Genomic DNA, 27,916 nt, shown 5'->3' on the forward strand with positions numbered 1-27,916 from the left:
GAATGTTTGGAGACATTTCTAGTTGTCACAACTGGGAGGAGGTGGTTGCTACTGGGAACAAGTGGGTAGAGGCCAGGAATGCTGCAAAACATCCTAAAATACACAGAACAGCCACCACAACAATGAATTCTTCGGCCCAAAATGTAAATAGTGTCAAGGCTGTAAAACTCAGCTCTAAGAGAATAAACATTTACTCGATCACATAGTTTGTAATGGAACAATATGAGGGAGGAAAGATAGCTAGAGAAGGCGGCATTTTGAGAGGCCACATGGGAGAAAAATATTAAGTCCTAGAATTAGGTACTCCAGTTTCTACGACGCAAGGCTGGTTGTTGGTCTAACATGGGAAGCACATCCCCCCAAAAAAGATTATTTTTCTAATTTACATTTAAGACAAGCATTACAAAGATATTAAGTCATATTTAGTTTTATAGTTTGTTAAAAATAACAAAATTGTGTTAAAAACTACAGAAGACCTGGTCCTTCTAGACATCCAATTTCATTCTTTTAGTATAAATGCCATAGATGTTTATTTAATAATAAAATACTATCTAAGTTTTGTTTACATCACCACTCTTGAAAACAATATAAATCATTTATTGATTGTGTTCAGAAGAGAAGTAACACACATGTATTTGTAGACTAACAAGTGAGACATCTATTGCATCAAATTGTCTCTGGGATATACTACCACTTAATTTATTCCTTAGTATTATCAGGTATCTATGGCAACAGCTATATCTTGATACGCAATTGAACTATTACTTAGTGATATGACCACAAGTCATATCAAAAAGGAAAAATGGCTAACATAGCCTCTCATCACACAAACTGAAAACACAACCTACTTAATGATGTTCTTTGATATAGTTGGGATGCCTGGGACAAGTCAGTGAAGACAAAGGTGCCAGGGTTGAAAGTGGTTCAAATGTAATCCTGACTACAGGTGCCAGAGGATGTGTAATCCACGGCATCCGGAGAGCATTACTTGTCAGTAGCACAGCCCAGTAAGACCATTGCGGTAAAAGGTTTGAGAGTCTGTGAGGTATGGGGGGGTGTCCTGATGAATTTGCAGGAGCACAGTTCTGGAGATTGAAAGAACGAGTGGGCATCTAGCACTTGGGAGCAGATTCACAAGTAGAAAGATTGTAGCTTCTCAGAGGAAGGTAGGCTGGAAAGAGTAAGAGATGGCCCTGGGGAAACAGGCACAGGAGCCCAGGGCCAGATTCATCATGGTAAGGACATTACTTATAATAGGAGCAGAAGATTAAACCTGGGCCAGCTCCAAGGTGACCCTGAGCTCTTCTTATTCCTCCTGCCTGATGTCAAAAGTGAGCCTTGGGTGTGAGTAGCCCTAGCTGTGTGGAGAGATCTTGCAGCTGGAAATAGATGTTCCTCCTGATTTGACACTTTGGCATACCAACACTTCTGCAGAAAACAGGGAGGTTTTTTTTTTTTTTTTTTTTTTTTTTTTTGTCTATTATGCTCAGTGGCTATCCTCAGATGTGCATAGATTTTAAACAAGTACGAGTTTGAATGGGTGTGAGGGCCATCATCCGAAGGCTTCTAATGCCTTGTCTCCTACTGCCTTCACCTTCGTTCCTCTTGGAATTAGCAATTATACTAAAGAAGGTACTTTTATATCCAGTTGATTTGGCATCATACACCTGCTGAAGTGGATACTATATAAGATTTTACTAGATGCCAATGAATTTCTTTTTATTTATTTACAAATAAACAGAAACATACCCTGAAAGGAAACAATTCAAACATACATTCATACACATGTGCATTACTCCTATGCAGGCATACACATATAAACAGGCACATGTGCTGGAAAGCAAGTAGAAATAAGAGATTGCATTTCTCTGTAAGAGGAGACTGCTTAAAGACATTTAAAGCACAGAGAGAACAAGTTAATGCATGCAGCAGCATCTACTGTGAGTGAGCCTGGGTTTGTAAGGCTTTAAGTTAGATGCCAATTGCTAGTAGACAGAGCTAGAAAAATTATTTATGAAAATATTGACAGAAAATGGCTCTTGGACCAAGTGAAGATCATAAGCAGAGATGGGCATCTCTTAGAAGATAATGGGAAGCCGGGCATGGTGGCTCACACCTGTAATCCCAACACTTTTGGAGGCCGAAGTGGGCAGATTACCAGAGGTCAGTAGTTCAAGACCAGCCTGGCTGACATGGCAAAACCCCGTCTCCATTAAAAATACCAAAAAAAAAAAAAAAAAAAAAATTAGCGGGGTGTGGTGGCATGTGCCTATAATCCCAGCTACTCAGCAGGCTGAGGCAAGAGAATTGCTTGAACCCGGGAAGCGGAGGCTGCAGTGAGGCAAGTTCATGCCACTGCACTCCAGCCTAGAAGACCATGGAAGTTCTGAGCAGATGTTGAAACTAAAAGCAATTTTAGGTAAAAGACTTGAAGACTCAAACACATCCTTACCCTACCCTTCTTATATAGCAATATATGACACTGCAGAGAAACATTTGAATAATTGATAAATGCCATTTTTGTGGGCTTTTGGGTTGTCTAGGATAATGATTTGTTGATATAATTAAATTTTCACATATAAGGGAGTTCTTCACAATAGTTTGTTAATTCAAAAAAACGGTTTGTTGATATAACTAAATTGTTATATATAGGTAAATTCTTCAGGACAATGTGTTGATTTAAAAAAGTGTTAATTCAAAAAGAAAGTTCCGGAAAAGAAAATGAGCTCTATCAGAAATAAGATTTCTGAATATTAGAAGTACTTCCGTATTGTTTATGATTTAGGTTCAGAAAAAAAGAAAAGCATACAAATAAGAAAATTTTGGAAATAATATGAGCGTAATAAAAGTGAAAATTCGTTGTCTTTTGGTGATAGTACTCTTCCACTGAAGTTAAACTTTCCATTGAAGTTAGTTTGTTTTAATGGGTTTAGGTCAGTAGAGCAGAACTTCCATTTGGTATTTGGCTTATAATCAAGCCTTTATATTGTAAGGAAAAAAAAAAACAAGAAGAAACTCCAAACGTTCTCATTTTTGAGGTTTTTTTCTTTCTTACCTAGAGTTTCCTTTCTTATGAAATTATTTCTATACTTATTCTAGGGCTAAAATGGTTTTTTTCCGTGTTTCCAAATGACCGGAAGATGGCAGTGTTTCAGAGCCTTCCACATCCCTCCATTCTCAGAGAGCAAACCCTCCGTTAGTTATTCCCAAACCCGAGCATCCCAAAAGCCTACCCCAAAATAATTGGATGAGCATAAAATTGAATGTTTGTGATGTTCAGCCTATTTGAGCACCACATTTCCATGGCCCTGGCATCACTGTCCCTAGAACTGTGAAGTGAATTTGAACCAGTTGGGCAGTCTTGGTTACCTGACAGGAAGCTACTAGAACCACTCAAACAGCCCACTGCTAAGGGACAAGCAATTTATCCTCGTATTCAACTATATCGTGGTGCCTGCTGTGACTCAGATCTTAGAAGAAAAGAAATGAACCAAGAGACTTGGGTTTGAAATGTTACTACCATTTTTTGACCACAGACAAGTTAACTAGCCATTATATGTCAGAACATGCATCTATAACAAATGCTCTTAGTGGTCTCCAGGATCTTTTCTGGTCTTAAGAGCCATATCTACCATTCTTGCCAACACCAGTATCACTTCAGAGATCCCCTAACTGGTTCAAATTCACTCACATTGATGCAAGAGTAATTGAAGAGCTTTACTATGCAAAATATGTTATTCAGTATAAAAATTAGGGGATAGAATCAAAACCAAACTCCCAAACAAAGATATGGAGAGTTTTCACTGTAAAAGACATTACTCTTAGGAAAGTATTTCCATTATGACAATTCTGATAAAAATGGCCATCAGGCCGCCAGGATGTTGGCCATGTAGTTTATAGAAGAAGGGTAAGAAATCTGGGAAGTCCTAGAAACAGGGCTGGAGGAGTCACCCTAGCTATAAGGTTGGTCTCCATGGAAGGAGGAAGAAGAGAAGGTTAGAAAGAACCAGGCTGCAAAATCAGTTTCCTTCGCCCACTTTTGAATGGGCTTGTTTGTATTTTTCTTGTAAATCTGTTTTAGTTCTTTGTAGATTCTGGATATCAGCCCTTTGTCAGATGGGCAGATTGAAAAAATTTTTCCCATTCTGTTGGTTGCCGATTTACTCTAATGACTGTTTCTTCTGCTGTGCAGAAGCTTTGGAGTTTGATTAGGTCCCATTTGCCTATTTTGGCTTTTGTTGCCAATGCTTTTGGTGTTTTGGTCATAAAGTCCTTGCCTATGCCTATGTCCTGAATGGTTTTGCCTAGATTTTCTTCCAAGGTTGTTATGGTGTTAGGTCTTATGTTTAAGTCTTTAATCCATCCAGAGTTAATTTTAGTGTAAGGTGTCAGGAAGGGATCCAGTTTCTGCTTTCTGCACATGGCTAGCCAGTTTCCTCAACACCATTTATTAAACAGGGAATCCTTTCCCCATTGCTTGCTTTTGTCAGGTTTGTCAAAGATCAGATAGTTGTAGATGTGTGGTGTTGCCTCCGAGGCCTCTGTTCTGTTCCATTGGTCTATATCTCTGTTTTGGTACCAGTACCATGCTGTTTTGATTACTGTAGCCTTGTAGCATAGTTTGAAGTCCAGTAGTGTGATGCCTCCCGCTTTGTTCTTTTTGCTTAGAATCGACTTGGCTATGTGGGCTCTCTTTTGGTTCCATATGAAGTTTAAGGTGTTTTTTTTTCCAGTTCTGTGAAGAAGGTCATTGGTAGCTTGATGGGGATAGCGTTGAATCTGTAAATTACTTTGGGCAATATGGCCATTTTCATGATATTGATTCTTCCTAACCATGAACATGGAATGTTTCTCCATCTGTTTGTGCCCTCTCTTATTTCATTGAGCAGTGGTTTGTAGTTCTCCTTGAAGAGATCCTTTGCATTCCTTGTTAATTGTATTCCTAGGTATTTCATTCTCTTTGTAGCAATTGTGAATGGCAGTTCGTTCTTGATTTGGGTATCTTTAAGTCTGTTATTGGTGGGTAGGAATGCTTGTGATTTTTGCACATTGATTTTGTATCCTGAGACTTTGCTGAAGTTGCTTATCAGTTTCAGGAGATTTTGGGATGAGACAATGGGGTCTTTTAGATATACAATCATTTGATCTGCAAATAGAGACAATTTGACTTCCTTCTTTCCTATTCGAATACCCTTTATTTCTTTTTCTTGCCTGATTGCTCTGGCTAGAACTTCCAATACTATATTGAATAGGAGTGGTGAGAGGGGTCTGTTGGGGAGAAATAGGGGAGGGACAGCAGTGGGTGGGGAGTTGGGGAGAGATAGCATGGGGAGAAATGCCAGATATAGATGATGGGGAGGAAGGCAGCAATCACACTGCCATGTGTGTGCCTATGCAACAATCTTGCATGTTCTTCACATGTACCCCAAAACCTAAAATGCAGTTTTAAAAAATCAGTTTCCTTTAAAGAACATCACAGAAGCCCTATACCATGTTCTCTGTTCCCATCTCATTGGCCATTGTATCTGCAAGGAATGCTGGGAAATGTAATTTTTAAGCTAGACACTTGGCTGCCTCTAAGGTATTCTTGTTAACAAGAATAAAGGGGAGAAAGATGGTGTGTAGTCAACCAGCAGCCTCTGCCACACTGATTTTGGGAACGAGTCCAAGTCTGTGGGTCTGACAGAGATGGCTTTAGGACCCAACAAGCATTAATATTACCCAAAGGCAGATGGGTATTGGCCATGGAGTTCTGGGTCATGGATTTCAAAGCATGATCCAACCCAAAATGCAAAACAAAGGGGATAGCTGGTAGGAACTCAGCAAGTGGAGTGCCGACAAATGGACTGGGCTTGGGGTTGCCAAAGGTAAATAGCTTTAAAGCCTTGAAAAGAGATTGTATTCAGCAGCTACTGACAGCAGGGAAAAGAGCTGAGATCTACCCCAATTTGTGCAGAGGCAATTTGGGCATTTTAAAGAGAGAATGAGGGAGGGTGGAGAGCAGGGCTCATAGAGTCAAAAAAGTGAAGTGAAAAATCACAAAGAATTGGCCCATTTCAATGCCATTAGACCAGCTGTGTTTGTGAGCCAGCAGTAATTGAAGTTAGGATTCTGCCCTTCCAGAGACAGGGGGACAGAGGCTCGAAACTTCCAGATGATTACGTTTCAATGGAATGGCTCTCAGGTCCTTCAGAGACACACTTGTGAGTTGTAAGAAATACATATTTACAATTATAATCTCCTTTTAATAAACACTCTCAGAAAGGGAAGTCAGAGGTCTATGTCAGGTGTTCACGAAAGCAAACAGTAATTTTTCCTAGCAGCCTTCAGATTTCTCAGGCAGGCTTTTTAATGAGGGATGGGGAGGCTAAGCTCATCCCAAGGACACGGACTTGTGCTGCTGGGAGCCAGGCTAGAGCGTGGTCAAGTTTGTTAGTGGAGGGGTTATGTGTGGAGAGTTCTGAAGTTCTCAGGGGCTGCAGGGATATATTTAAATTAGAAAAACGAGGCAAAGGCACAGCTCGAGAGAGAAAGTATGATTTAAAGGATGACTACATCAGGACCGTTGGGGAGGATTGAAAGGGTAGACAAAGGTCAATTCTAGATTCCAACTCCTCGAGAGGATGGGGTGCCTAACCATTGCCTGCTTTCCTCAGGGTGGGCTTGTTAGGTAGATGAAGCTGATCCTGCAGATTCCAACCCCCATGACTGTGACTAAGCAGGACTAAGACTAATAAAAATTATTCTAAGCAGATTTTCTTTAATCAAACACATACCAGCTGAACAGATGTGTTCAAGGTTATTGATACTCAGAGTGAGGCAGTACCCAGCACCAAAGTTAAACAAGATTAAACAGACTCAGCTCCTCACAAACCCTTACTCTGGCCCTTCCCCTCCTCCCTTCTACCTACATCCTTGCATCGCTATATCACCTAGGCCTCCAGAGTGCCTTCCAGCCTCTGGGACATAATGATCATCATCCAAAGGCCCCCCCCCTCCCTCCAACAACAGCTGCCCTTCTGTCCCAAATGAGCACTGTCATTAGTTGTTTTCAGAACCCAGATATTGGGCTCTTCCTATTCTCTTCCCCTTATATTAGCAGTAGGGCCTGTTTGCAAAAAAAAAGTGAGCCCAAATGGGAAAGCAGGTTCCACCATTGTGAGCTCTTGCAGAGGATCAAAAAGGACTTTTTTCTCATTTCTTTCTCATTGTTCTTAGTGCACAGTCCATGAGATGGAAGCCATGAAGACGATATGCCAGAGTTTCCGGGAGCATTTAGAGGAAATGGAACAGCACCTTATGGGACAGCAGGCCTTCTTTTCTAGGGACATGTCAGAGGAGGAAAGGTAATCACCTAAGGGAGCTATGAATGTAAGTACCAGCCCACACACCTGGAACAAGGAAGATAATTAGGGCAGGACAGATGAGCACCCTGGAGCAGAGCTAATGGGAAACTGGCCAGCTTTTCCTTTGCTTTCATGGTCTTGTTCTTGCTTTCTCAGTGGGAGTCTGTGAACGCCATTTGCTAGTTAGCAACACTTACTCTTTAAGGCAAGAGCTATTTGAGAAGGTCAAAAGACAGGCAGTCAAGGGCATTGCCAGAGGATTTCTTTAATCCATAAGATGGGGCTCCTGCAAATGCAAATGTGCAGAGTTATGAGCGTTTCAAAAATCTGCATTATTGTCACATAGATTAAAAACATGTCCCAAAAGTAGATTAGTCATTCATTGCCTGGAGCTGGGGATGGAAATCGGGTTTAACTGTAAAGGGAGGGGCACGAGGGTTCTTAGTGGGGAAATAGAAGTGTTTTAAAACTGGATAGTGGTGATGATTACACAATTTGGTACATGTATTAAAAAGTATTAAATTGTACTCTTAAAATGAGAACTGTATTATACTGCAGTAGAATTATTTTGTAAAGAAAGAAGACAAACTTAGTAATGTCTGCAACTGACACAAAAAAAGAAGATGACATTCTAAGAAATTGCAAAGTAGGAAGCTATATTATGAGGAGACAATGGAAGATTGCCCCTGTGAAGGATTGTTAAATTTGATTGTTTTCTATTATTTACTTCCAGGGAGGAGGCCGAGCAACTGCAAACTTTACGTGAGGCCATGAGGCAGCAGGTGGCAGAGTTGGAATTTCAGTTAGGAGACCGGGCTCAGCAACTCAGAGAAGGAATTTTACTGGTATGGGCGATGGGGTGTGGAGTTTGACTGTATCCAGCCTACCACAGGAGGGGTGCATTAAATGAGAAAGCTGATTGTGCAGTCATTTCAGAATCTAGGTTTACATGTCAACACCTTCATTTTAAGTATACAGAGAAGTACTTTGGTTTGCCCAGGGGTACACAGCCAGTTGATGGTGATTCTGCATTAGAATTTAGTTCACCTGCCATGTCCATCTTCCCCCTGCCCTGTACTTCATAGGGAAGTCTTATTAGCCCATTTTTCAAATGAGAATAAGAATCATAGGCACAGTGAAGCGCATCTTTGGAGCCTGTACAAGCGAAGTCACTATCAGAATCTGCTGCTGGCTCAAAGAGCCCATTCTAGAAAACTGACCACCTCAGAATGCCTTGCTCACCAGTTTGAGTAAGCTGTTTGATGCCAATGTGGTAGGCTGTTTACTCTTTTTTCCCTCTTATTTTTCTTTTAGCAGCTGGAACTTCTCACAGCAGAACCACCTGAACACTGTTCAAATCTGTATCAATGTAACTGGATAGAAGAAAGGAATGGCCAGACTTCATGTTCCAAAATTCCCCCAGGCATGGCCCCAGGAACTGTCTTTCCTCCCAATGATGGCCAGCAGGCTCCCTGTTCAGGTGGGACCCAGTTGGCTGCCTTTACTCCACCCACCATGGAGAACAGCACCAGGATGCCCCCATCACCAGCTTGGGCAAAGTTAGGTCCAACCCCTTTGTCAAATTGTCCTGTTGGAGAAAAGGATACAGATGTCTTCCTCTAGATCATAGCAGGTCTGATGACCTTCATACAAAATGTAAAGGCCCAGAACAGATGTAGGAAGGAAATTTCACCTTTTCCCGAGGAGAAGCGTCTGCCAACCCATTGTCAGCTATATTTTTCATATTCTACCCTATTGTTAAAGCCAAGAAGAGTTTAGAATACTTTAACACACATTACATATAGAATAACTGAGCACCTAGTATGTACCTGGCACAGAGTATGCAACAGTGACTAAATAGTATATGATCTCAGCCCTGCTGGAACTTACAGTGTAATGGGGAAGATAGAACTGCAAACAAAAAGTATCTGAGACAGGTCTCAGTCAATGTAGAAGTTTATTTTGCCAAGGTTATGGATATACACCCAGGAGAAAGGTCTGTGCCTCTCTCCAAAGATGATTTTGAGGACTTCAACATGTAAAGGAAAAAAGGGCAGCTAATGGGAAAAGCAGAAGACTTTTTTTTTTTTTTTTTTTTTTTTTTGAGACAGTCTCACTCTGTTGCCCAGGCTGGAGTGTAGTGGTACAATCTCAGCTCTCTGCAACTTCCATCTCCCAGGTTCAAACAATTCTCCTGCCTCAGCCTCCAGAGTATCTGGGACAACAGGCACATGCCACCATGCCTGGCTAATCTTTATATTTTTAGTAGAGATGGGGTTTTACTATATTGGCCAGATTGGTCTCAAACTCCTGACCTGGTGGTCTGCCCATCTTGGCCTTTCAAAGTGCTGGGATTACAGGAGTGAGCTACCACACCTGGCCCTCGTAAGACATTTTTAAAAGGTGTGGGCACAAAACAGAGAGTCTCATTCTTTTGAGTCTGATCAGCTTTTTGCATGTGAGAGGGCTTAGAGGAACAGTCACTTATGCATTCATCTAGCTCACTGAATCTGCACTTTGACATAAGGTAAAATACCCACAGGGCAGAGCATGCATGCATTTGTCTCAGAAGAGCAGAGAGATGACTTTGAGTTGTGTTCTTCATCCCCTACCTATGAAGAGAAGTTATCAATGTACTTTGTCAGGATTAAATTTAACAGATCTGTTTTAGGGTAAAGATCATAGGCCCTATAAGGAATTTACCAGTGGGCAAATTGTGAGGGAGGTATGTAGCTTTTAAAAAAATCTTTGTAGCTATCTCATTTAGAAATAAAATGGGAGGCAGGTTGCCTGATGCAGCTCCCAGCTCGACTTTTCCCTTCGACTTCATAATTTTGGGGTCCTGAGCTTTATTTTTCTCTCATAGAATATAAATGTGTACATACATTTATTATTTAAAACTCTGAAGGAAATAACAAGTTTTATGAAAGAGAACAGAGCAGAGAGTCCAACTTAGATTAATGTTCAGACAGCCTGGGTGAAGAAGTGACAGCAGAAGAGGGAAGAAGAATCCAGGCCTCAGAGGTACCAGACTGTCCAAAAACCTCGTCAGGCAGCCAGTGGGAATACTGATGAAGCACCTACTGTGTGCAGGCCACTATTCTAGTGCTAGAGACAGCCGTGAATAAGATAGATGGACTTTCTACTGAGAAAGAGTTAGATGAAGAGTAAGGCTGAAAAAAAAAAAGAACAAGTAAGTAATTACAATCCTGACAAGAGCTTTGGAAGACTGTGATAATATTGCAAAGGAAGATGTGGAGTGAAACTGTACTGCATTCGTTAGTCAGGGTGCTTATGCAAGGCCTTGCTAAAGGGGAAACTATTTGGGTAAGACTTGAATGGTAAGGAAGTGGAAGCAATGAGCAATTCTGCGAAAGAACATTCAAAGCAGAAAGAATGGAAAGTTTTCAGGCCTCCAGATGTAGGGACAGGCAGTGCTGCTGAGTGCGTTGGGGCATGGCGATGTACGAGAGTCACAAGATACTTAATATATATCTTTTAAAAAACTGAAAGTATTTGGGGATAGTTTATAACTGTGTAGTTGATATGATTGAAGAACTAATGTTTCCTCCTCGAATGTTTCGGGGAGCATTATCTCCCTGAAACCAAGTGTTTATATTTTTTAAGTGATTTGTTTCTACTTTGGATCGTTTATATTCTTCTATGGACATGGATAGGCATTTGTCAAATGCATTGCTTTGTAAGCAACTCCTATGAATAAAATAAATAATTTGCTTATATTTTATGTTGCACACTGGGCTGAAAGCTGTTGAACCTTAACTTCACATTGCTTCGAGGAACACACTGACATTGCATTGGAAGGGGAGATTTCCTGCCCAGGGTAGTAGCAGGACTCTGATTCCTGCCCAGCCTCACTCCTTCCCTGTCTGTTCCGCAGAGACCCAAATGCTACCAACCTCTTTGCTGCTGCTCCTGCCCCCAGTTGAGGCTCCAGGTCCAGATAGTGCAAGGGGTAGATTAAGCTATTTGTTCAGCACTTGGTCACTATATGTGTAGACTTTAATATTTTGATTCAGAAAACAATTTCCTACACTCCATTTAATCTGAGTAAATGTAGAGCCATACATTTGCTTTATCTGAAAACTCTATTAAAGCATAGAGGTTTCTTGCCACTTCAGTTTCTTTTCTTGTAGTATGGTGGTCTGCTTCTGCAAAGCTGTAGATTGCAAGAAAACTTTGTGTGGCCTTCTGCAAAACCCTCAAGTCATGTAGAACTATGGCAGAAACTTCTAACTCTATTTTATTCACCATTTTAGCTTTCACAGCATCTGATAATAATAGTACCTAGCTGGTATGGTTTGGCTGTGTCCTCATGTTGTTCTCATGATAGTGGGTGAGTTCTCCCCAAATCTGATGGTTTTATAAGGGGCTTTTCCTCCTTTCATTTGGCAGTTTTCCTTGCTGCCACCATGTGAAGAAGGACATGTTTGCTTCTCCTTCCGCTGGGATTGTAAGTTTCCTGAGGCCTCCCTAGCTATCCTGAACTGTGAGTCAATTAAACCTCTTTCCTTTATAAATTACCCCGTCTTGGCTATGTTTTTAATAGCAGCCTGAGAACGGACTAATACACTAACCCATTATCACTTTTCTATAAATACTTATTAAAATAAATTTCCAAAAACTGCTTTCATGTCTGTGAAACAATGTTAGGGGATCTCCTTTATGATCAAAGTGAAATATCTAAACATGTATCTGTGTAAAGCTATCATCTACTATATAACATTCCCTTTATAAAGGCACATAATAGAAATTTCTTTTGAATCACTACCAAGAAAGTTTAGATTGTTCAAGAGCAATTGATTTATTTATTCTGAAAATTGATTGTGTTCCTCTCCCATTTTCTTTGTCATATTTTTCTGTTTTGGTTTGGTTAAGGAAATTCAAGACCACTTTGCAACGTACCTCTAGCTACTGTATGTAAAAGGAGCACACATTTTTTAAAAGTATTATTATTTCTGACTTTATCTTATTTGCCAGTCCTTATTTTTCCATTCTTCTGATACCTTCATCTTTTTCTATCATGGTGTTTTTTTATGTTTCCTTCTGTAAACAACCTCAAATCTCTTTGACAGGGCATTATACAAGACAATTAATACCACATACATATTTATTTAAATATGAAGATACATATCTAGGGAAAACTAACCAGCAGTGTTACCATTATAAAGTCAATTGTGCAACATATATTACATATAATATACACATTGTGCAGGATATATACACAGATGTATGTGTATGTATCTGCATATATATACCTATATACATACATATACATATATACACACATAGATATGTCTTTAGATAGTGTTTCAATTACAAATAAAACACTTAGAAATAATGTTGATGATGAAAAGAAATGTAATGAAGTTCCTGGTTGCAAGGGAATCAGATTTGTTGAACAGAGTAGAGATAAGCTCAAGAAAAGATAATACCAATAAAAGCCACAAACAAATTCAGTACCACAAGAGGGTTATGTGATTGTGAAATAAGTCTATATCAATCAGTTTTCCAGATTCAGAATCATGTTGATGAATATGATAGCCTGCTGCCTTTTGGGGGCATCCAATAAGCCACTGTAGTTTATATATATAAAACATGTCAATCAGAAAGTGTGTTTCTATCTCATATATATGATATCAATATATCTAGGATATAATAAAGAAAATGTTAAGACATTGCAAACCTATTGACTGCTACCTCCTGTGCTTGATTCACCTGAGAATCATTGACCTCACAGGGAAAGATAGTCTTTGGAAGAAAACTTAAATAATTGGGAATATTGTTGTTTCTTTTAATTCTTCTAAGTACAAGTCAGTACTTTAGGAAATGATTGATACAAATGGCTGCCTCCTTAAATAACACTGGAAAGTTAAATGTCATAGATTTTGGCCTGACATCTAGAAATGATCCTTAATGATAGTGCAGTAGTCTCTGCTTCCCATCTTCCTTCACAGTGAAAGCCCTGAAATAATAACATGCATGTTCTTCTTTTCTTCCTTTCCCCTTTACTCATCCACCTGATATGGTTTCTCTTCTCCCTTTGCCGTTTCACCAAAATTGATCTGAAAAATTGTCCAATGATCTCCTAACTGTAAAATCAGTCAAATTGCTTCTGTCTTTATTTTATTCATATAAGACAGTGCAACAGTGTTTTAAAACTTGTTATTATAAAGCTCAATTCTTATATCTTAAAAGTTACATTAACTTGAATAAATTACCTAATCTCTCTGAGTCTATAGTTCCTTATCTGTTAAAAAAGAAAAGAATAATTCTGAGTATACTAGTTTCTACCTCATAGAATTGGTTTTATAGTTCTTCATCTCTGTAAAACAAAAACAAAAACTACAATAAAAATTACCCAACAAAAAGGAAAGCTTTGCTTGTACCAGTACCTACCTCATAGGATTATTTTGGAAATTGGATAAAATGACTAGATGGGCCTGGAAGAAAATCATGTCAAGTGCTATTGGCTATTATAATTAGTTCTATCTGTAGAATCTGAAACTGCTGACCACGCTCTTCTTGGATAACGCCCCGCTTTGTCCATGTTACGACACTCTCTTCAGGTTTCCTCCTCCCATCACACTTGCCATCTTTCTACCTTTACTTCATTAATTTCTTTCCCTCTGCTTACTCCCTTCACTTGATATTCCCAAAGTCTCTCTCCTTGAATCTCTTCTTTTCCCACTTTTCCTGAGCAATCGCATTTGCACCTTTGATTCTCCAACTGCAGATGGCTTACCTATGCGTATGTCTAACTCAGACACCTCTGCTCTTCATTTCAGATAGTTATGGTTATTGGAGTCATTTTCTTCTCTAAACCAGCTCTATGTGACCTATGCTACCTGTATCAGGTAATACCACCATCACTTTTACTTTTGTAGGGTGTGAGTCCTTCCAAAACCCTAGAGAGCTGGAAAAATGATATTGTTCAAGGACACCCAGACATTGCCTCTATTTATTTACCCTGAAAGTGAATATGGTCCTACTGGTACTAATTTTGAGTAAGGACCAGAAGAACCCAATATCCACTAAAATGTCCTTAAGTGAAGGTACAGAGATTTTAGTAAACATTATTCTAAAGTGATGAGGTTTGTTCTGAGTAGAAAAAAAAAAATGAAATGTAGCAGAAGAACCCAATATCCTCTAAAATGCCCTTAAGTGAATATACAGAGATTTTAGTAAAGATTATTCTAAAATGATGAGGTTTGTCCTGAGTAGAAAAAAAAATGAAATGTAGCAAAAATTTGGCTGATTCTCAGATCTGGACGACTCAACTCTTCACAGGCAGAATCATCTCTGTGTGTTCCACCAAGAATCTCAGTACCTGGAAAAATTCCCAGTAGGCTGTATTTGCTCCCACCTGTGTGGGTACTGCACTTTCAATAAGTTTTTGGAACCTGGGTCTATTAGGAACTCACAGTGTTTTTGTGGTCTGAGTGTGTGCATGCATCTGTGTTGTGTAGAGGTGTGTGACTCCGTGTGACTTTATGCATGTATGTGTGCTGGATTTTGTCCTGTAAATCTGTAAATAACCTAAAATTCTAGTTACCTTATCTAGAATTCTAAGAATTATCTTTGAATCCTTCCACGGTCAGTAAGAAAATTATATAAAACCCTCAATTCACTTTCCATTCTACTTCTATTTGCTTTGATAAATTATTCTAGGTGATTTCTTTTCTGGAATATTTATCCCTGATCCATATTTATACTAAAACAACAAAAATCTGACTGTGCTATTCTCTTATTTAAAAATCTTCAATGGGTTCTTACTGCATGCAGTATGTAGTCTTAACTCTTCCTTGTCCTACAAAGCCCTGTGACCTCACCCCTATGTCACTTTATCCCATTCCAATTCCTCTTTAAAACCTGTATGCCACTCGTAACTCTGAGTGCTGGACACTGCTGTGACTCCTCAGTCCTCTATCCAGATACTGCCTGTCTGTGAATCCTCTTCACACTGTCCAATTCCCATGGGTTCCTTTTTCTGGCTCTGGCTAGAAAATTGTGGTTTGGGATCCCCTGCATTGTCATGAAATTCCTGTTGCTGGGTCTACCTCAGGCAAAGAGGCAAGACAAGAGTCTGCAGAGTTTCTGCTGCTGTAGCTGCCATCCCGGATTCCACCACCACTGCTGCTGCTCTTGCTATGGAGTTGTAATGCCATTCATTACCAGGACACGTCTGGAGTAGGGCTGTGACAGGCAAAAGATTCCTGCTTTCCAGGAGCTCCATTCCCAGAGAGAGTGTCTTGTAGCTTTTTATGTTAGCACCTTTTGCACAGTTTCAAGGTTCAGACTGCTCTAGAATTTATGCCAGAAAATACAGGAGGAAACAAAAAAGCAAGAACTTTTTTCCATAATTGCTTTTCTTTGAGTTTTTTACTCTCTCCTCCAGTTGACTTACTATGATTTACTTTTCAGACTTGTCAGCTTCATGTATTCTGTTCAGGATTTTTAACTGTGCTTAGTGGAAACAATAGGATAGCATGTACTTATGCCATCTTAACCAGAAATGTAATTTACCAACCTAATTGTGCTTAATATTCTGTTATAGTAAAAATTGCTGACACTTGCTTACCATGTGCTAAGGACTGTGCTAAATTCTTTATATGCATGATTTACATATCATATTTGGAAAATTCTCCACCATGATTTCTTCAAATATATTTCTGCACATATTTCTTTCTCTTCTTTTTCTAGGATGACCGTGGCTCAAATATAATAACTTCTGATATTGCCCCACAGTTCTTTGAGTCTCTGTTTATTTTCTTATCAGACTTTTTTTTTAGAATAACATTTGGCTGGGTGTGGTGGCTCACAATCTATAATCCTAACACTTTGGGAGGCTGTCCAGTGGATCACAAGGTCAGGAATTCAAGACCAGCCTGGCCAATATGGTGAAATCCAATATTTGCTAAAACTACAAAAATTAGCTGTGTGTGGTGGTGCACGCCTGTAGTTCCAGCTGCTTAGGAGACTGAGGCAGGAGAATCACTTGAACCCAGGAGGTGGGGGTTGCAGTGAGCTGAGATTGCCCTACTGCAGTCCAGCCAGGGCAACAGAGCAAGACTCCGTCTCAAAAAATAAAAATAAAAAATAACAAACATTTCAGGTAAATAGGATTATCCCCATTTTAAAGATGAGGAATCAGAAGCTTACAGGGATTAAGTGATTTGCTCAGTGTCACACAACTAGAAAACCAGGTATGATCCCAGTTTGGTCTGACTCCAGAACCAAGCTCTGAACCACTGTCTAGTATAACCATGGCCAGCTCTGTCATGCAGCCCAAGTTGGGCCAGAGGCACAGACATTCCAATTGCAGGTGAGGAGCAGGCAGCAGTCTGCTCTGAAACCCATGTTTTTCTAGCTTTCAGCATTGATTAGGTCAAGTTGAAAGATGTACTTATGCACAATGCCAGTTGAGATTTAATATTGCTTTGTGTTAGTTATTGGGCAGGTGTTTGTTTAAAGGAAGTGGAAACAGGTGTGTGGGCCCTGATTCAATTACATGATGGAGGGGGACACACTGATCCATGGCCATTTTCAAGGAGAGATGCTGATTGTACTAATTAATCATTTGTCTGTCAGAACAAAATAGAACATAATAGAAAATGATGTTCCAGTTGCCATAAGAATGGGACACAGACTCATGTGTCTGGCTCTCCCAGCAACCAGATGCAACTATTTATGATGACAACGATTAAGATGCAGTACCTGAATCCTCCTGGATTATCACGTCTGAGATGGCCTGAAGGAAAGGTGCTTTGTAAACTTTTGCCAACAGCACAGTACCTCATCCAACAGGAATAGCCTCTCAAAGGAAATTTTCATTTCAAAGAGATTAATTGAGTCTTTTCAGATCATGAGGATATCCTCAAGAAATGGCTGGAAGGGTTATTTTCCCTTCTCTGTCTTGGAAAGCTCAATCTACCTCACTGGATCAAGACATTTCATGCTCATAATGACGTATCATGATAATATTTAACTCATTCTTTCCTTTATCCACTTACTATTCAACAGCCAGAGCGGACTTTTATAACCATCAGTGAGGTACATTGGCCACCTATTTAAGAATCTCCAAAGACTCCTCAGTACCTTTAAAATGGAAACTCAACTTCTTACCAAGATCTGCAACTTGCTGCATGACCTGGCCTTGCATAGCTCTCTGGCCTAATTTCATACCATTCCCTTCCTCTCACTATGTTGCCACATCATGAATTCATGGGTCTTCTTGCTAATTTCTGAATGCATTAAGCTCATTCTCATGCTAGAGGCTTTTCCCTCTTTGCATTTGCTTTTCTACTTTTCCCAGAAATTCACAAGGCTGCTACCTTCTCATTCAGATCTTTGTTCAAATGTCACCTCTTCAGAAAGACTTCATTGACAATTCCATACAAAATGAAGCTCTTTCTGCATACATCTCTGCATAGTCTATATCCATTGACCCTATTTTGTTTCTTTCATAGCATGTATTATTTGTATTTTTATTTCTTTACTAGCTGTCTCTCCTTCTGAAATGTAAGCCTTGTGGAAGAGAAACTTGTCTCTCTTCTTTCCACATTTTATCCCCAGGCCTAAAGCACTTCCTGGAACATAGTAAGTTCACAAAGGATTTGATGATAAGATACTTAGTTAATATTAATTAATCAATCAATATATTAACACTAATAAGCAATCTCTATGCACACACAAGACAGTTTAATCCAACAAGGAATTTTTAGTTTGGGGAGGAAAACTGTATCCTCTCCTTTTAGTATTTCCTGCGCTTTGCCAAAATCAGTTTGAGCTCTCTTGTTGCAAACTGGGATTCTGAGCATCCAGTCATACTTCTTCTACCCTTTTGGAGAGTGACTCAGGTAAGAGAAAGTTCTCAGGGGAAGCCCCCCAGAGAAATTTCTAAAAGAAGCAAACTCCCACTCAAGAAGCTCTTTCCTTTGGTGTATACAGATAATATATACTTTGCAATTCCAGGGGGCTGAACAGGAGAAAACGTGGAAATTGATTAATAGTTTACCTCTGTGCAGGACTCACGCAAATTGGATCAGACCCCAATAAGATTCCTTTCCTGCCACCTACGCTATTGTTTATGATGGAAAAACCTGAAGATTGAGGAGAAACCACTTTAGCTGGGTGGCCCATTTTTGTAGTTAGAACCTTTTTTGTCCTAAGACCAGGGAGCTGCTTTATAAATTCACTTCAGGGTCATCTGATGCTTTAGTGGAAAGTATACTTGTTTGACTTGCTATTGGTTAGAGCCAAGGGATTTAGCAACTGTAAAGTTGGATGTTAGCTTGTAGAAACCTGATAAAATACAAATTACTTCTTATCTAATCACAAATGCAAGTGATATTAATCCAATGAAGAAAATTGAAAAAGGTAAGGTATACTTTATTGGCCTGTGAGAAAGTAACTGGTCATTCATGTAAAGTAGCAATTTTATCAAACATTTTTCTTTCACTCACTATTTAAGCAAGTCTTTCTCCTAGTGTCCTTTAAATTAGATTTGTTATCTTGCTGGTTCCCTCATTAATTAGTCTAGTAATATTTGGACAATCATTCAAAACCAATCAATCTAAAATCATTTTGAAAATTATTCATTTTATACAATTAATACTGTAACTTGTATGAGTAGGTTTGATTACACTAAAAGGAAAATAAATTTGGCATGTAAACCCACTTATGAGGAAGGAAATCAGTTGCTTTTTAAAGTCAAGTTATTGAGGTATAAGTCACATACAGTAAATTTATCCTTTATGGTATACAGTTCTATGAATTTTGACAAATACATTTAGTCATATACCATTACCACAAAGCAAGATATAGAATATTTCTACCACCCAAAATGTACCCTTATGCCTCTTTTTGTTGTCAATACTCAGTTTTCAGTCCAACCTTCCCCCCATCCTTTTTTTTATTTTTGGTCTTGTATATTTTGAATACAAGTTCTTTACCAGATATATGTTGTTTACCAAATATTTTCTCTCAGCATATAGACCGTCATTTAACAGTGTCTTTTACAGAGAAATTGTCGTGCCAAAAGTCCAGCAGTGAGTTCCATGAGGGCTAGTATTGGAGTAGGTGCTATTCTTTGAAACAACAGAAAAGGAAAGACCCCGTTCTCTTAGAGAAGAGACAGGAAGCCAGGAAAAGCATCTAGGCTAAGGGTATGCATTAGGGACATGGATACTGGGCAGGGGTCTCAGGTGGAAGCCAGTTACAGGAGTAAGCTAAGGTGACAGAAGATGGGGCACAAGGGTCATCATACTAGACACAGATGGTGACTGATGTCTGGCTGACCTGCTAGCCTCTAGCTTTTTGATTACCCCTTTCTTGCGACTAACTAGGATCAGGCCCAGAATCTGGGGTGGAAGGAGTCTTTAACCCTAGCTTAAAAAATTAGGAGGACTCTACCCTGTGGAATTTTACAGACTATGTCAAAGTGAGAGTTGTCGTCCTGTATGGCTGCATTTCAAGAAACTTCTCCTAAACTTGCTTAGGTACTTACATGTTGCTTTGCTAATCTGGATGAAGAATAAGACAGTCTGAATATAATTTACATATAGTTGAACCATATTTGCTGGTTTATTTACTAAATAGCTACTGACACATATACTATGCTGGGCACTGTTGAAGGGATAGGGTCACAACAGGCAAAGCAAGAGAGACAGGCCTTGCTTTCACATGGCTCACATTGTACTGACTGAGGGCAGAGTATGAATAGACAAGTAAATAAATGTGAAAACAAATGAAATTTTAAATAATGGTGAAGTGCTTTTATAATCAATAGACAACAGGATCACAATAGCAGAGATCTTATTGTACTGGCTCATTGAGTTTGGATGGCTCTGTCATAGGGATTGTAGGCCAAAACGTGACTAGGGCAGGTCTCAGTCAATAGAGGTTTATTTAGCTGAGGTGGAGGGTGAGTCTGGGGAAAAAAAAATACAAGCAGCAGGAGGATCTGTGACGAGTGCTTTTTCCAAAGGAGATCTGGGGAACTTCAGAATTCAAAGGTCAAGCAGAAGGGGAAAATAAAAGACAGGGAGGATAGGCAGTGAAGAAGATAGTTACATTCTTGTGAGGATCTAATTAGCCTCAGTAAATCTACATTTTACACGGGAAAAGAGGGACTAGAGAAAAACTGGACTGTGCATTATCTCCTGCTCAGTAAATCTACATTTTACATAAGATAAAGTAAACACGTGAAAAGAGGGAATAGAGGAAATTAGGCTTTTGGGTGACTCGTTATAAGTCCAAAAATATATTAACAAGCATTGGTGAGGTTGTAGCAAAATTGGAACCCTCTTACACTGTTAGTGGGAAAGTAAAGTGGTTGTAGCCACTTTAGAAAATAATCTGTCAGTTGCTCAGAATGCTAAGCATACAGTTGCCATTTGACCCAGCAATGCCACTCCTGTCTACTCAAGAAAATAAATGTATGTCCCCACAAAGACTGGTACGTGAATGTTCATAGAAGCAATATTCATGATAGCCAGAGTAGAAATAACATCACAAATTTCATCAACTGTTGAATGGATAAACAAGATGCAGCCTATCTATACAAAGGAGTATTCTTCAGCAATAAAAAAAATGAAATACTGATATCTACTACAATAATGTGGATAAACCTCATAAACATACTGAGCAAAAGAAACCAGCCACAAAAGACATGTATTTTATGATCCCGTTGATGTAAAATGTTCAGAATAGTCAAATCAATAGAGACAGAAAATGGCTTAGTGGTTGTCTAGGGCTGGAGAAGGGGAAGGAAGAATGGGAGTGACTGTGAATGGATAGGAGGTTTCTTTGGGAGATGACAAAAATATTATGAATTACATTATGGTGATGGTTGCACAATTCTGTAAATATACTAAAAAACAGTATATTGTTCCCTTTAATTGTATTGTTTATAAATTTTATCTCAATAAACCCTGTTAAAAACAAAATAAGACCACCATGCAAACACCTGAGGGCAAGGTGTTTCCAGAGAGGGAACTACAAGTATGAGCAACGGAGCTGGGAATGAATTTGCTTTATTTACGGAACAGAGAGGGTGTCAGTAAGGCTGAAGTTAGTTGAGGAAGGAGAAGAAAATAGAGGCCAGTTCATCCTGCGTCTGTTAAGGCATGGTTGGGAGTTTGGATTTTATTTTGCATGTAATGAGATGTCACTGGAAAGTTTGTAGGATAGTGACATTATGTGACGCATTTTAAGAATACTCTGGCTACTTGTGGGTATCAGCCCTGGGGGCGTGAAAGGATACAGTAAGACCAGTCAGTAGCCATTGCAGTAATTTGGGTGAGACTCAGAAATGCTGTAGATTTTTTTCTTCTCTTTTTTCTTCTTCATAAGCAAAAAGCTAGGTCACCTTCTATCTAGTAGAACAGTTCTCAAGAATCATCCCAGAACAAGACACTAGCCAAAATATTTGACCCACTGTTAATCTTTACTACCCTAAACAAGATATACCCTACTGGTAACAAAAAAATAATCTGTTAATAATGAAAAGTTTAAGCTACTCTTATAGAATTAGTATTTAGAAAGAAAATATTATGCTAATTTAGTATCTAAATTCAGTTTTCCCTCATAAAGCACTGTCAAGGTAAAACATGTGCCACTTTTTGTATCTATGACAGCTCTTTCCACACTAATTTCCTAGCTCACAGCAACAAAATGGGCTTTCTTTATCATGAACTACATTCATCAGTTCTAAATTTGGAATGGGAACAATAAGGCATCTGCAGAAAAACAATTACATCAGACCCTTCTTCTTGCTCAAGGGGATATTTGCTTTGTGCAAACTTAAGTGGGTGGCAGAGAATAAGCAGGCTTTGTCAGACCATTACTCATGTAATGAGATTTGAGGTCTGCTATTCAACACAATTTTCAGTGGGCACTTTCCCCAGGACTAAATTGCTGCCTACAGACATTTTGATTATCAAATATAATTTTAAAAAAGACAAAATATCACTTATTTTCTCTAACCCCTACCCTTTGAGTTTGTCAGTTTATCTAATAGAGAGGAGGTTTGCATATCAGGGAACTGTGCTCAACCTTAGAATGTCTGACTCTCATCTGGGACTCCTCCAGCCTTCCTTCCATCCCGTGACAGGTCCCAAGGTATCTATCCAGATGCCCCAGATATTTCTATGTCACAAGCCAATCAACCTGGAAAAGATGAGTGATTTGACACTTTGTCTTTCAGTCAGCCCCATATTCATATATAGGCTGAGTATCCCTTATCTGAAATACTTGAGACAAGAAGTATTTCAGATTTTTTGTTTGTTCGTATTTGAGAATATTTGCATTATGTCAGTTGAGCATCCCTAATGTGAAAATCTGAAACCCGAAGCCCTCCAATGAGCATTTCCTTTGACCACCATGTTGGTGATCAAAAAGTTTGGGATTTTAGAGCATTTAGGATTGTAGACTTTCAAACTAGAGATGCTCAAACTGTACCACGTGTTCACTTCTCTATAAAATTGAGCCATCTCCCCCGCCGTCCCCACACTGGTTACAGATCCCGTTAATCAATTTTAAATCTTCTCCTGTCTCAGTGTGATTTTCTTTCAGCTTCTACTCTTAATAATCCTTTGCATCCCCTTGTGAAGTTTGTTGTGCCCCTAATTCCTTTAACTGTTCATTCTTGTCCCAATTATAACTTGGATTCTAAAAAGGTCAAAGTAGACATTAAAGTTGATTTGCAAGTAACTTTAGAACTTTAAGCTCAAGTCCTGTGTCTAAACTGGTATGACACTATCTTACCTATAGGGACAAGAGGCAGGAAAATTCTGGGCAGAAGACAGTGGGTTCCTGGCAAGGGTCCCACCCTCAAGCCTGGAACTGCAGCTCAAAGTGAGAACATACATTCCTGTTTTCCCACTTGAATATTGTCTTTTCCAAAACAACCCATGGTTCACCTGCCTCCCATCCTGTGCCCATAAAAACCCCAGGATCCACTGGTGGTGGAGAGGAGAAGCAGCTGAAGGTCAGAGACTATAACTGAACAACAGAATGAAGCAACTTGACTTCAGAGGGACAGCTTGATGGGGTAGCTTTGAAGAGGAGTCTGGCTGGGTACAGCTGGATTCTAGGGAAAGTTTATCTCTCAGCTCCCTTTCCCACTGAGAGCCACTTTCATTGGCAATAAAATCCCCTGCATTTGCCATCTCCAATTTGTTCATGCGACCTCATTCCTCCTGGACAGTGGACAAGAACTCAAGTGCAGATGCAAAAGGCTGCCATCGTGACCCTTCACTGAGCTATCAACATTTAAGCCATTCATGGATGACAAAACTAAAAAAGCACTGACTGTAACACTCCTTCTGGGGCTTGAGGGGTTGCAGGTACCCCCATAAATGCTGCCATGGGGCCAGCACAGACTTTGTTCCTGCTGGTACCCAAAAGCACTCACCCTGGGTCCTGCACCAGCTCACCTGTGTGCTCCTTCCCACAAGGGATTGAGCCCAGCAGGCTTGAGGGAGTGGAGTTTGCCCTGGCCAAGTACCTGTGTGCACTCCAGTTCCCACCTGTGAAGGAGCCAGGGAAATTTCCTGCTTCATTACCACCTGTTCCCAAGTCCCATTGCCCCTCACTATGATCACTCATTGCTTTATGCCGTGGTAGTAGCCTGACAGGTCCACTAGCTCTCAGCTGCCAGTCACCTGCTGTGCATCATCCACCCCACCACACCCCTCCAAATTAGGCACCCTGGAATGTCTGGCTCTCTTCTACACTATGCTCAGGCTAGGGGGAATCATGGGATCCTGTCTCAGGCCCTTGCAGGTGATTCCCAGGCAAGCAGAGTCTGGAGTGGACCTCCAGAAGTCCTGCAGCAGAGGGCCCTGTTAGAAGGAAAACTAAAAAACAGAAATAGCCTCATCATTAACAAAAATGACATCCACTCAGAGACCCCATCTGAAAGTCACCAACTTCAAAGACCAAAGGTAGATAAATCTTTGAAGATGGGAAGAAACCAGCACAAGAAGAATGAAAACACCAAAAACAAGAATGCCTCTCCTCCTCCAAAGGATCACAACTCCTCACCAGCAAGGGAGCAAACTGGATGGAGAATGAGTTTGACAAATGGACAGGAGTAGACTTCAGAAGGTGGGTAATAACAAACTTCTCTGAGCTAAAGAAACATGTTCTAACCCAATGCAAAGAAACTAAGAACTTTCAAAATAGGTTAGACGAAATGCTAACTAGGAATAACCAGCTTAGAGAAGAAATAAATGACTTGATGGAGCTGGAAAACACAGCTCTAGAACTTTGCAAAGCCTGCAAAAGTTTCAATAGCCAAATCGATCAAGCAGAAGAAAGTATATCAGAGATTGAAGATCAACTCAATGAAATAAAATGAGAAGGCAAGATTAGAGAAAAAATACTGAAAATAAATGAACAAATCCTCCAAGAAATAAGGGATTATGTGAAAAGACCTAATCTACTTTTGATCAGTGTACCTGAATGTGACGGGGAGAAAGAATCCAAGCTGGAAAACACTCTTCAGGATATTATCCAGAAGAACTTCCCCAACCTACCAAGGCAGGCCAACATTCAAATACAGGAAATACAGAAAACACTACAAAGATATTCCTCAAGAAGAGCAACTCCAATGCACATAAAAGAAAACTTTAAACTAGCCTCACTTATGAATATCCACACAAAAACCTTAAACTATCAACCAATAGACTATAATGGCAAAATAGAAAAATAAAATTAAAAAAAAAACATGTGTCCTAGGTGATTCCTCTTCCCAGACATATAAAGTTTGTTAAATATTAGAAAGTCTTTGAACATAATTCATCATACTGATTAAGCTAAGAAGAAACATCATATTTTAATCTCTCCAGGTGCAAAAGTATTTGCTAAGATTCAAAACTCATTCATGTAAAGAAAAAACTCAATAAACTGTAAGAATTCTTATATACTTTCCAAATGACTGAGTACAATAGCCAATGTAGTATCCTATGTATTAGAAAACTTCTAGGCTTTTCCTCCAAAGTCAGGAACAAGATAGAAATGCCAGCTATGGAATTTCCTCAACTATTAAGCACTGTCATATTGTATCAGATAATGCTATCATAAAGAGAAAACTTAGAGATACATGAAGTGAAAGGAAAGAGGTAGAACTATCTCTATTTAGGTATGAGATAATTTTATATGTGGGAAACCCAAGGAGTCAATGGAAAAACTGCTAAAAATAATAGGATCATTTGATAAAATAGCAGATTATGAAATCAATATGTACAAATTAATAGCTTTTACATGTATAAATAAAAACTAGTTTGAAGATACAATAAGAGGCCCCACCTATAATAGCAAAGATAAAATGAACTCAAAAATATACACATAAACTTAATAAAAATGTTCTAAAGCTCTATGAGAAAGACTAAAAAACAGTCTTGAAGAACAAAAAAGTAGATTTGAAGTTCATAAATGGTTGACCTCAGTTTTTCCCTACGTGATTCATAAACTTATAAATTTAATTGAATTCCAATAAAAACACCATTTTTCTGGAGCTAAAATTTCTTTAAAAGAAATAAACAAGCAAGGATAGCAGAAAATCCCTGAAAAATAAGAATGATAAAAGAAGGGGATAGTCTTTCCAGATAGCAGATCGTATCATAAACCTGGTATAAAATCGGTGTAGTGTCAGTGCTTGACTAGGTAAAAAGGAAAATGGAACAGGATAGAAAAGTCAGAGGTAGACTTCACTGCAAATAGAAATTTAGAATGTAATAAAGGTGACATATCAATAAGGGAAGGGAAGAGTAAACTGTTAAACTTGATTTTATCATTCATGGGAATGTAAGAATAAAGAACAAGATAAAGGAAAGAGAAGACAATGAGTATTTATTATGTGCCTACTATGAGCCAAGCACTGTATCAGATACTTGGACAGTATTATTTCAATACTCATCGCAATTCTGTAAGACAGGTATTATTATTCCCATTTCATAGTTGAGATATGAGGTCTAAGAGATTAAATTTTCTGTGATCACCAAGAGCATAAATAGAGAAGATAGGATTTACGTCCAGTTCTCTATGACTTCAGATCGTGTGCCTTCTTTTCCTGTATATGTGAGACAAGAATGTGTATGGAGGTCAGGGAGGAAATAGTTTAGGGAGTAGTGGGCAGCCAGGTAGAAGAGGTAAGATGAGATTAGGTCAAGTGAGCCTTGATTCTTGCTACAGATGTTCAAAACTGACCTGGAAAGCAAAAGGAATCATTACAATTTATTGGATCATGATGTGAATGTAAGGAAAGTTTCCCTGAAAGCACTGGAAGAAATAAAGGATGGTTGACTTAGTCTATGCCACCACTCCAAACACAAATGAACATACAATCTAGTAAAAAGCATGTGCTTACTTTGTAAGTACAGCTTGGAGGCAGATCCTCTAACCTTGTTTTCCAACCAAAATGCACCCCTGGGCTGCTCCTATGTAGGCATTCCAGAGTTGCCACTTCCAGGCCAGAGTATTCTGGAGAGATGAGAGAAGAAAGCCAAAACTCTGCACAGGGACCCTCGCCAGAAACTGGATAGCTGACCTTCTCACTGGCAAAAGGCAAGAGAGTTTCCCACTGGGCTTTATGAGTATAGTAATATGAGGCATGTAATTTTCCTGAAATCAAGTGCAGAAGTTATAGCCGCTATTTTGAATACATGCTGGGTTTTAAATTTGCTTTTGCATATTCCTAAATTGTGTGTCATTTTTCATGCAGTTGAAACCAAAGAAGCAAAGTCCTAAAACTTTGAAAGATTTTTTTCCACATCATAAAAACCTTAGTCAACACTTTTTCTTGTGCTCATAGAGAGTTAATGAACTTACTTATTAATATTTTTGCAGCTACAATTCAAGCATGATAACTCCTCATGTCTAAGCACTTCTCTCTGAGCAACAGAAGCTTTAAACGACATTGCACATACCTTAAAATTCTATGTGCCCTTTGGGAAAATATATGTGCTTGCTCCCTCTGTATTCAGAAGCCCCCATAAACAGTGCGTTGTGTCTGCCGTTATTACCATCTGGTAGCTGACATCAATTCCCTCGCCGGTTTCCTCCAACAAGGCAGCCTTCTATGAATGCTTGAGGTAATGTTTGACAGGCTTTGGCGACACAGTGGGGATTAGGCTTGGTTCCTTTATTGTGCTGCCTCTCTGGTGGAGATTTCTCAGAATCCAAGCAATTCTCAGATTTGAAAAATTCTAATAGCTTAGCTGGAAGAAAGCAAGCAAAGGAAGAGGGCAGTGAATTTGTTCTCGGCAGGCCTGTTCATTCCCATGTGCTGCAGGTGGTAACCAGCGACCAGCGATTGTCTGTGTGCCCCTTAAGAACCGGTAACTGCATTAGTCAGCATATTCTCAGCATGTTTCTCATCTTTAGTACAGTTACTTAATTGGGCGTTAGAGAAGCCGTGATCAAATTAATATTCAAGCAAAGCTTTGAATTAGTAACCGAATGAAAGCCACATGGCTCCCTTGCTGTTCGGCTGAGTGGTGATCACTGTTTCATACAATTGCCAGATGTCCAGCTTTGAGAACATG

The 27,916-nt window shown here is 39.4% G+C and overlaps 1 protein-coding gene across 4 annotated transcripts in view; it reads left to right on the plus strand.

Moving 5' to 3' along the window:
- The window catches only part of ITPRID1 (ITPR interacting domain containing 1), a 137,549-nt gene that overhangs the window by 104,302 nt on the left and 5,331 nt on the right, over positions 1-27,916 (plus strand). Inside the window, exons 12-16 of one of the 4 annotated variants that reach the window (XM_074379659.1) lie at positions 7,219-7,346; positions 8,080-8,191; positions 8,661-8,826; positions 11,760-11,817; positions 14,153-22,553. In XM_074379659.1, the coding sequence (XP_074235760.1) occupies positions 7,219-7,346; positions 8,080-8,191; positions 8,661-8,826; positions 11,760-11,782 (429 nt within the window). In that variant the 3' untranslated portion in view covers positions 11,783-11,817; positions 14,153-22,553. Of the gene's footprint in view, positions 1-7,218; positions 7,347-8,079; positions 8,192-8,660; positions 22,554-27,916 lie in introns of those variants that run through there. The other 3 variants (XM_074379658.1, XR_012512202.1, XM_010345725.3) reach the window with 3 other exon arrangements.

This window comes from Saimiri boliviensis, chromosome 10 (genome assembly GCF_048565385.1).
Source record: "Saimiri boliviensis isolate mSaiBol1 chromosome 10, mSaiBol1.pri, whole genome shotgun sequence".
NCBI classification, from domain to species: domain Eukaryota; kingdom Metazoa; phylum Chordata; class Mammalia; order Primates; family Cebidae; genus Saimiri; species Saimiri boliviensis.